This window comes from Verticillium dahliae, genomic scaffold, assembly GCF_000150675.1.
Source record: "Verticillium dahliae VdLs.17 supercont1.34 genomic scaffold, whole genome shotgun sequence".
In the NCBI taxonomy this organism is placed as follows: domain Eukaryota; kingdom Fungi; phylum Ascomycota; class Sordariomycetes; order Glomerellales; family Plectosphaerellaceae; genus Verticillium; species Verticillium dahliae.
In genome coordinates, this window is record NW_009276964.1 from 116452 (window position 1) to 126818 (window position 10367).

At 58.8% G+C, this 10367-nt stretch overlaps 4 protein-coding genes across 4 annotated transcripts; 3 read left to right on the plus strand and 1 right to left on the minus strand.

Annotated features, from left to right (window-relative positions):
* Positions 1-622: 622 nt before the first annotated feature.
* Positions 623-1942, minus strand: VDAG_10271 (serine/threonine-protein kinase RIO2; the record flags this gene model as incomplete). The annotated part of the gene is made up of 2 exons (XM_009659888.1): positions 623-1816; positions 1880-1942. The coding sequence occupies 2 exons, from the start codon at positions 1940-1942 to the stop codon at positions 623-625; spliced, it is 1257 nt and encodes a 418-aa protein (XP_009658183.1).
* A 530-nt stretch (positions 1943-2472) lies between these two features.
* On the plus strand, positions 2473-5379 carry VDAG_10272 (26S proteasome regulatory subunit rpn-1; the record flags this gene model as incomplete). Its single annotated transcript, XM_009659889.1, has 4 exons — positions 2473-2593; positions 2658-2728; positions 2792-5278; positions 5353-5379. The coding sequence occupies 4 exons, from the start codon at positions 2473-2475 to the stop codon at positions 5377-5379; spliced, it is 2706 nt and encodes a 901-aa protein (XP_009658184.1).
* A 2067-nt stretch (positions 5380-7446) lies between these two features.
* VDAG_10273 (uncharacterized protein) lies at positions 7447-9494 on the plus strand (the record flags this gene model as incomplete). Its single annotated transcript, XM_009659890.1, has 2 exons — positions 7447-9347; positions 9407-9494. 2 exons carry the CDS (start codon positions 7447-7449, stop codon positions 9492-9494), a joined length of 1989 nt encoding a protein of 662 aa, XP_009658185.1.
* A 499-nt stretch (positions 9495-9993) lies between these two features.
* Positions 9994-10248, plus strand: VDAG_10274 (isopentenyl-diphosphate Delta-isomerase; the record flags this gene model as incomplete). Its single annotated transcript, XM_009659891.1, has 1 exon — positions 9994-10248. The coding sequence occupies one exon, from the start codon at positions 9994-9996 to the stop codon at positions 10246-10248; it is 255 nt and encodes an 84-aa protein (XP_009658186.1).
* Positions 10249-10367: the final 119 nt, after the last annotated feature.

A 10367-nucleotide genomic window follows, 5' to 3' on the forward strand; every position in this document is an offset into this window, starting at 1 on the left:
GATGTAGCAGCCCATGCCTGGAGAGATGGGCAGAGTGAGGCGTCGAGCTGGACGTGCGTCGGTCTCCTCTCCCGCCAACGGGACGAGGCCGCGGATGTACCGTCCCGTAGCCTCGCTGGCAGAGCACATGGTTGTGCGCTGGGAGTCATTCTCTAGGCTGGATGCTCGGCAGTGTCCATCGGGTGGTAGCCAACGAACATTGGTAGTCAACGAACATTCCATCTTTCCAAGCTTTGTCAACCCCCTCCCCCCGGGCAAAGGTGGCACTGATGCTCTCCGAAATCCAAGTTGGGGGTCCGCAGACGCCAATGTGCGAGGCGCCTCGCCGGCGGCGTTGGGGAAGGCTGCGGACGAACCACCGACGTTTGTGGCCGCGTATCGCATGCATGAAGTCAGGTGATGCCGTCACGGATCCGCAATTGCTGAGCCAAACAGACGGCCCTCGGGCTGCATATGCAGATGGAACAGGGACGAGGGAGGATGAGGCGGACGAGTGATGACTGGCGATGCGGATGTCTTACCCTTCACCTAGGTCAGGGTTGTTCACCGGGCGGAACAGGGTTGATGCGTGGAACTCGTAACTTTTGCTTTTCATTTTCTTTTCTTGGGTGCCCGACGTGGCCTACGTTCCGTCTGCAATCGCCAGCTTCGATAACCTCTGCGCGTCGACCTCCTCGGTCTCTGGTGTCCGGTCTTGCTCGAGTGTGTTGCCGGCTGCGTCTGTCGCTGTGCCTTCTGTCTCCTCGTTGCCAAAACCCTCCCCCTCCTCGTCTTCGTCGCCATCTTCGTCGTCGTCGTCGTCATCGCTGTCATCGTCTTGACCCCCATTCTGTGCCTTGAGCGTCTCCTGCTCGCGAATCGCCTTTTCGAGATCCTTGGCCATCTTCTTCGTGAAGCCGGATGCTTCGGCAGCGGCGTCCAATCGCCGCACGCCGTCCCTGCCCAGCGTCTTCTTTGCATCCTTGAAGAACGGCCCCGGCGTTGTGCTGACAAAGTCGAACTTGCGTTCGAAGAAGCGCTTGATGCAGTTGACGTCGCGGTCAAAGTACATCTCGGCGTTGACGTGGTCCATGGAGACCATCTGCGGGAAGTCAATGACAATGGGCACCAGGGTGATCGTCTCCTTCTCCTCGCCAGACTCGGTGAACTCGACCGAAGACACTTCCTTGATGAGGAGGTTGAATTCGTTAAAGTCGCCGTGGATGAGACCGTGCTTGGCGAATCGAAGGATGAGGTCGATCAAGTCGCCATACAGCGTCGCCGGGTCGGGGACCGCCGAGATTTGACGCATCAGCGTCGAGTCGACAAACTCCATGAGAACCGTGTGCCTGGACTGCGCAATAGGCTCGGGGATCGGGAACCCTTCTTCGCGGAGGACCTTCATGAACGCAAACTCCTTCATGGCCGCCAGTCGCGACAGGTATTGCCATGACCCCGACTGGCGGTTCTTGAGATAGTCTCGGTTCGTCTTGACGGACCTGAACGAGATGCGGCCGAGGCGATGGATCTTGAGAATCTTCTGAACACCCTCGTGGTCTGCCACCATGGTAATGTCGCTCTCTTTTCCTACGCCGACGCGGCTTCCGACGCTGTAAATCTCCTTGCGTTTTGAGAGGTCGTGAAGGGCGAGGTAGTCGAAGCCGCCGTATGTGAAGCGGTACCCATCATACTTGGCCTCCTTGACACGCGCAATGAGACCAACTTTGGCGAGGGCCGAGATGGACCTGTGAACCCCGTTGACGCCGCCCTTTACGCGAGCATACTTCTCAATCAGGGATGTCGGCACGAGCTCGTGGTCTCGGCTCCCACGCTCAACCTGCAGTTGCTGTCAGTTGGGCGGACAAGATGGCAAGGAGGGGTCCTGGGGGGTGAGACGAACAGCAGCGAGGACGTTCCAGTCCTCGGATGCAAGATACCGCAGTGCCTTGGTATCAAGCTTCATGATGCGTGGCCTCAAGGATTGGATTGATCAAAATAGTTTGGCTCGGTGCCTGTATAAACTGATGAACAACGACCTGCAATCTCATCCACGACATCTCTCACACAGCGTCACAAAAAAGTTGGTGGGGGTTCAGGCTGGTATCGATAAGCGCACCCATCCAGGTCCTGCCGAGGGGCGGGTGGGTACTCCTTCTGTGCTGACTAAACACACGTGACTTTGACTCTCCAGCTCCCTGCCAATGCACGGTCCAGCGATGGCAGGCGGCAAGGCTCGCGTAACGCAGTAGCTGTTGTTACGGAGCTTGAGAAAGTGAGAAAGCTCCATTGCCTTCCATCATCACCATCCACCGTCATTCCTCACCTTGCTCGCCTTCACACCAACAACTCACGTCACCACCATCGTATACCCCCGAACCAGCAGACTTTCACAGAGCGACTCGGCGCTCGGAAAGTCCTCGCACCTAGTCTTACGCACCTGCGCCCCTCGTTCGATCCCTGCCCGCCCTACAACCACCGCGAGATTTGAACATCATGGCCCCGGATCCTGAGAAGCCCACGGCCGCCGACAAGGGCAAGGGCAAGGCCGTTGACGAACCCAAGAGCGACAAGCCTGCCGCGAACGGCAAGAAGGAGGATGGCAAGATCATCGACTGTAAGACCTCAAAGATAGTCGGTGACGGGACCACGCGGGCGTTGGCTGACTGACCTGTTTGTAGCGGCAGAGGAGCTCAGTGAGGAGGACCAGCAACTGAAGAACGAGCTTGACATGCTGGTTGAGCGCCTGACTGTATGTCACTGGCCACCTCTTCTTCATCAGCGTAGCCCCGCACGCAACTAACGAGATGGCTAGGAATCCGATGCAACCCTCTACAAACCGGCTCTCGAGGCCATGAAGACATCTATCAAGACTTCGACTTCTTCCATGACCGCCGTACCAAAACCATTGAAGTTCCTGCGACCGCACTACGAGACTTTGACGAAGCTCCAAGAAGACTGGCCAGAGGGTGACGACAAGACTTCTCTCGCCGATGTCCTCTCCGTGATCGGCATGACCTTCTCAGACGAAGAGAGACAGGACACCCTGAAGTACCGACTTCTCGCGCCATCGTCAGACATTATTTCATGGGGCCACGAGTACTCGCGCCACCTGGCTCTTGAGATTGGAGAGGTCTACGGCAAGCGCATAGTCGCAGATGAGGACACGAAGGATCTGGTCGATCTCGCCCTCATTCTCGTGCCTACCTTCTTGCAAAGTAACGGAGAGGCCGATGCCGTCGACCTCATGAGCGAGCTCGAGATTATCGAGCAGCTGCCCAACTATGTCGACGAGAACACGTATGCCCGCGTGTGCCTGTACATGGTCAGCATGGTCAACCTCCTCACGTACCCAGACAACGAGCTCTTCCTCAAGACGGCCCATGATATCTACATTACGTACAAGCAGTATACGCAAGCCATGGTGCTGGCCATTCGACTGAACGATATCGATCTCATCAAGGCCGATTTCGACAAGGCGCAGGACCCTGCACTGAAGAAGCAGCTCGGTTTCTTGGTCGCGCGCCAGCGCATCATGCTCGAGCTTCCTGACGAGATTGTCGGCGATGACCAGGAGCTTCAGGACTCGCTCACGAACATTAAGTTGTCGGAGCACTTCAAGTCCCTTGGTAAGGAGCTCAACATTCTGGAGCCCAAGACGACAGAGGACATCTACAAGAGCCACCTCGAGAGCAGCCGCGTTGCCGGCATGACGAACCTCGACTCTGCGCGACACAACCTTGCAGCAGCCTTTGTCAACGGCTTCGTCAACGCTGGCTTCGGAAACGACAAGATGATGCTCGTGGAGGAAGACAAGGAGAGCTGGGTCTGGAAGACCAAGGGCGACGGCATGATGTCGACGGTTGCCTCGTTGGGCACTCTTCTTCAGTGGGATGTGGAGAATGCGCTCGATAAGATTGACAAGTACACCTACGCACAAGAGCCCGAAATCATGGCTGGCGCCATGCTGGCAATCGGCATTACGAACACCGGTGTGCGCCTGGACAGCGAGCCGGCTCTAGCCCTCCTCGGCGACAATGACAAGCTGAGGAACCCGGATACGAACCCTCTGGTCACCACCGCCTGCCTCATGGGTCTCGGTCTGTCCTACGCAGGTTCCAATAAGGAGGACCTGCTGGAGATTCTTCTTCCCATCATCACCGACTCCTCCGTTGAGATGCGCATTTCTGCCATGGCCGCGCTGTCTTGCGGTCTGATCTTTGTCGGATCTTCGAACCCCGAGGTCAGCGAGGCGATCGTCACCACTCTGCTGGACGATGAGCGCAGGGAACAGCTCACCTCCAAGTGGACCAGATTCATGGCCCTTGGCCTGGGCCTGCTCTTCTTCGGCCGCCAGGAGGAGGTGGACGTTATCCTGGAGACCCTCAAGGCTGTCGACCATCCCATGTCCAAGCCTACCGCTGTCCTGGCCGAGATTTGCGCCTGGGCTGGCACGGGTGCCGTCCTCAAGATTCAGGAGCTGCTGCACATCTGCAACGAGCACATGGAGGAGGCCGAAGAGAAGAAGGGCGACGAGCTCACGCAAGCGTACGCTGTTCTGGGTATCGCGCTTGTAGCCATGGGCGAGGATGTCGGCCAGGAGATGGTCCTGCGACACTTTGGACACCTGATGCACTACGGCGAGCCCAACATTAGGCGCGCCGTGCCCCTGGCGCTGGGTCTCATCAGCCCGAGCAACCCGCAAATGAAGATTTACGACACCCTCTCACGATACAGCCACGACAATGACAGCGACGTTGCGATCAATGCCATCTTCGCCATGGGTCTCCTGGGAGCGGGTACGAACAACGCGAGACTGGCGCAGCTCCTGCGACAGCTCGCCAGCTTCTACCACCGCGACCAGGAGTCTCTCTTCATGGTGCGCATCGCACAGGGTCTCTTGCACATGGGCAAGGGTACCATGTCAGTCAATCCCTTCCACACCGACAGGCAGGTGCTGTCACGCGTGTCGGCTGGTGGTATCCTGGCGGTGCTCGTGGCCATGATCGATGCCAAGTCATTCATCACGTCAGACTCGCACTACCTGCTCTACTTCCTGGTGACAGCCATGCACCCCCGGTTCCTGGTTACGCTGGGCGAGGACCTCAAGCCTCTCAAGGTCAACGTCCGCGTCGGCCAGGCCGTGGATGTCGTTGGCCAGGCCGGCCGTCCCAAGACGATCACGGGCTGGCAGACGCAGAGCACGCCCGTCGTGCTGGCGTACGGCGAGCGGGCGGAGCTCGAAGACGAGGAGTACATCAGCCTGAACAGCACGCTGGAGGGTCTCGTCATTCTCAAGAAGGTAAGCACAGCCCCGTTTATTAGGTCTCAGACCCGAATCACGCAAGAGAAACAATCGCTAATCCGGACAAACAGAACCCCGACTGGGAGGGCGCCAAATAGTAGCTGGCTTTTGCAAGGGGACAACGGGGGCTGGATGAATGATTCGGGTTGGTTTTTGGCGGGAGACAAAGGGGTCCGGGCATCTTGCGGGTCCCCTGGCGCGACATGCTGTATAATACATGTAATTGTGACGGGTTGCGCCTCACACAGAGAGCCGCGCCGAGGGCAATTGACCATGATAGACGTTCATTGAGGCTGGCAGTCGTGGTGATGCCGTGTCGCCCGTGCTTCATTGCCTGGTAAGCCCGTCCTATGGCATGGCAGAAAGTCCTGTGTTGACAGCCCTGTCTGCGCTGATTGAGCCCAGCCAGTCGCTCTCCAAAATGATGATCCAGCGTCTTTCCGTCTGTGTGGCTAGCCCGGCGGGCGGGTATGTAAATGATTCCATGTTGCGAAACAGCCGCCAGGGCAGGGTTGCTCAGACATTGGAAGCTCGACCAACAGTCTCAAGTCAGCCAGCCCGCGATGGAGAGGCGTCCCGAGCCGGGCCGTGTTCGGCATGAATCTCCCCGGTGGTCCAGCATGGACATGAGATGTCGGGCACGATCTTGCATAGAGAAAAGTCAGACTTTCGACGGGCTCATCAGGTGCTTATTCCAACTGGCCATTGGGCCGATTGACGCATTTGTCTGACAAGTGCAGCTTCGTCTTGGTGGAGTAGGTCTCAGACAGCTGCTGGCGGCCATGTCTGAATGATAGTGCGTCATGGCGCTCACGGATTTCTCGCATCGCGTAACGGAAACACGGCCTTCGATTTGGAGTCTGCCGGCCCAGCATGCTGTCAGGGCAAGCCACCAACTTTTCTCCCAAAGCTGCCCCGGGATCTATAAAGATGACGGTAACACTGAGTCTGGATCACCACGATAGACACTGACAAAGTTTTGGAAGAAACCAGCCTCTTGCTTGAGCCCAAGACAACGACAGCTCTCATAGATAGGTATGCATATGCGAGGAACGATGCTGTCGCTGCAGGGAGCAAGGGGTCGACAAGAAGAAAGGCGTGAGACGGGCTTTGGGTTTCGTTTCAGACGTAGAGGTCTTCTCACTCGGTCTTCTCACTCGGTCTTCTCACTCGGTCTTCTCACTCGGTGCGACACTCGAACGAGTGAGGATCTGGTGCATCGGTGCATTTGATGATCACCGGCCTCAAGGATCGTCTGTTGATGAAATGAAGAGGCTCCTTTGACGCAGTGCCTTCACTGCAATTGACGGGCGTACTACTACTGGTGTACTTGGGTACATGCTTGACATGGTACAGTCATGCGACAAACAAAACGACGGATTTCCGTCCCCACACGAAAACACATAGTTTTCTAACCTCTGTTACTTGATCTATAGATTACTATAAATAATGATTTTAATAATGCTATTAGAACTTTACTGCGTCTATAGCGTCTACTACTTAGATTACGAATAGCTATTTTATTTATTTTATGATAGTATTTTAAAAGTTCAATCAGTATTTTTCCATAACGGCAATCCGTCGTTCTTTTTGTCTCCCCACTGTAGTACAGAAGGACGTTAGAAACGGTGGCCGTCTGGTCTGGGGCCGTTAGTCACGGGCCGCCCAATGCCCCGCCGAACGGTGCCAGGCCTGGTCCAGTCCTTCCAGTCCTTCCAGTGCCCCAGGCTGAAGCTAAACCCAACATCGACATCGTCGCTCACCTCCGACTCTCTAGCTGCATGGCCTGGTGGACCACCCGTAGGCCGTGGGCCGTGGGCCGTGGGGTGCCTTGGCCCTTGGGTGCTTCCCCGAGATCTATTGACTCAATGCTTGCCCGACCTCCTTCTCATCTTACCTGTTGACTTCACACCAGCCCATCCTCATCCTATCTGGGGGCTCTGCATCTTGCTCGTCCCGTCTGTCGTCTCAACTTTGTGTCAAGTTGCTTCGCTTTTGCCTTGCCAGCCTCAGTCATTGATGATGCTCTCTTGACAACTGAACCTCTTACAGCCTCCCCTTTTCTCTCTCGCTCTTTCACCTGCGCCCTCTCTCCAACCTTGGGCTTCACCGCGTTCCACTCACGTCATTTGTCTCTTCCTGTGGACCCCTCGACAGCCATAGCCATGGCCGACGGCCGTCCCATTCCGCCCAAGGCCTCGAGCCGTGAACATCCCTTTTCCTCCTCATGGACTGGCGGAGCATCCTGGATCGGCACCCCGCGCGCCGAGGATATCGTCGCACGCGATCTGGCCGAGCTGTCTGAAGACGACGACGCCATGGACAATGTCATCGACTCGGACACCGACTTGTCCGCTGACGAAGGGCCAACGCTGTACCGTCGACCCAGCGGCGTCGCCTACGGCACATCGAGGCCCGTCATGAATCCGCAGACGAACCCCGAAAGCACGCCATTTCTCACGCGTGTCGAGAAGAAGCAGAGCCGTGATGCCGAGAGGAGCTTGTTGCGGGACAACCATGTGCTGCCGCCCAAGAGGCCGCGGGGCCCAGACGAGCCGTTCTATCGCAGGGCGTACCGCCGTCTCTTCAGCACAAAGGTGCCGCGGCAGACGCAGGACGACGAAGAGACACCGCGGATCACGGTCCAGACGCCAGACGAAGCGACGCCCCTGCTCGTCGGCGCCGACACGCCAGCTGCAGCGGCCAGCAGCAGCTCACACGCCGCCGCTGCCGCCGCCGCCGCCACCGCCGACGGCCCCGAGAACCTAACGGAGCAATGGGAGGCGGCTGTCGCCTCGGGCACCCTGCGCACGACGTGGCAGCGCGAGGCCAAGACCATCATCTCCTACGCTCTGCCCCTGATCGGCACCTTTATGCTGCAGTACTCGATCAACGTCGTGTCCATCTTCACCGTCGGCCGCATCGGCCGCCTCGAGCTCGGCGCCGTCAGCCTCGCCACCATGACGGCGACCATCACCTGCTACGCGCCCTTCCAGGGCCTCGCCACCTCGCTCGACACGCTCTGCGCCCAGGCCTACGGCTCCGGCCACCGCCACCTCGTCGGCCTGCAGCTGCAGCGCATGATCTTCTTCCTGCTGCTCGCCTTCGTCCCCGTCGCCGTGCTGTGGTACCACTCGGACGCCGTGCTGGCCCTCATGATCCCCGAGCCCGAGTCGGCGCGCCTCGTCGGCCGGTATCTGCGCGTCCTCATCTTTGGCGGGCCCGCCTTTGTCTGCTTCGAGGGCGGCAAGCGCTTCGTGCAGGCGCAGGGCCTCTTCCAGGCGACGACCTGGGTCCTCGTCGTCGTCGCGCCCTTCAACGTCTTCATCAACTGGTTCCTCGTCTGGCACATGGAGCTCGGCTACATCGGCGCACCCATCGCCTCGACCATGACCCAGAACCTGCTGCCGCTGTGCCTGCTGCTCTACGTCCGCTTCGTCGACGGCCGCCAGTGCTGGGGCGGCTTCAGCCGCCGCGCCTTCAGCAACTGGGGCGCCATGCTGTGGCTCGCGCTGCCGGGCATGATCATGATCCAGGCCGAGTACATGGCCTTTGAGGTGCTGACGCTCTTCTCGAGCCGCTTCGGCGCCAGCCACCTCGCCGCCCAGAGCGTGCTCGTCACCCTGACGGCCATCAGCTACCAGATCCCCTTCCCCATCTCCATTGCCGCCTCGACCCGCATCGCCAACCTCATCGGCGCCGGCCTCGTCGACGCCGCCAAGACGACGGGCCGCGTCGCCACCCTGGCCGCCCTCACCTCGGGCGTCTTCAACTTTGTCCTCTTCAGCTCCCTGCGCTACCACCTGCCGCTGCTCTTCACCGACGACGACGAGGTCGTGGAGATTGTCGCCGCCGTGCTGCCCATCTGCGCCGCCATGATGGTCTTTGACGGCCTCAGCACCGGCGCCCACGGCCTGCTGCGCGGCATCGGCCGCCCCTCCGTCGGAGGCTACGCCGGCATCTCCGTCTACTACCTCATCGCGCTGCCCGTGTCGCTGGGCACCGCCTTTGGGCTCGGCTGGAAGCTGTCTGGCCTGTGGTTCGGCGTCACCATCGGCCTGCTGCTGTGAGTTTGCCTGCTTTTCTGGTGATTATGATGTGAACAAGACTAATTTCTAATTCTAGCGTTTCTGTGATTGAGTACACGTTTGTCTATCTCACCGACTGGCACAAGGCGGCGAGGGAGGCCGAGAGGCGCAACGCCGCTGGGTGATGGCCCAGTGTGACGGAGAAGAATCTGACATGGTTATGTGTGCATGTTTGCTCCTCTTGTACGCGATCCCGTAGCACTACGAATGAGCATAATTGGGATTGAAGATGACTCTTGCCCCTGATGTTCCTCATTTTGCTTGACCAAAGATGTATCGAGGCTCCACCGACCGCTCGGTTCTTATCGGGTCAACCGTCGAGAGGGGCTAGTGCGATAAGGTACCGTCAGGGTCCGACGCGCTGAAAAACGGAAAATCGGGGGCGGCGGGCCATTGAACGCGGGGCGGGGGTGACATTGGACGGCTCGACCCCTCCTGGCTGTCCATGTCAAGACTGTACCTTATTATTATTCCCCCTTTCGATTAAAGACGAATTCCTCACCGCAGGCGCATCACAAGCCTGCCCACCCGCTGTTCGCCGATTGCGTGTTTCCCTCCCTCCCCTCGACTCTCTCTGCCTTTTCGTCCAGAAAGCCCACCGGCTTTGCCCCGAAGCAAGCAGCCATGTCGACCACCACAACCACGACCACGACGGCTGCGGACCCCATCACCGCCGAGTCCATCCTGCGCCTGTTCCCCGACATTGACACGAGCACCGAGGCCCTCTCCGGCCACGATGAGGAGCAGATCCGCCTCATGGACGAGGTCTGCATCGTGCTCGACGAGAACGACAAGCCCATCGGCAACGCCAGCAAGAAAGCCTGTATGCGCCCCCCAGTCCTGTCCCTCGTTCGCACACGCTTGCCACCCACCGCGTGACAGCTCTGGCTAACCGACGCACTCGCACGCCAGGCCACCTCATGACCAACATCGACAAGGGCCTCCTGCACCGCGCCTTCTCCGTCTTCCTCTTCGACGACCAGAACCGCCTGCTGGTG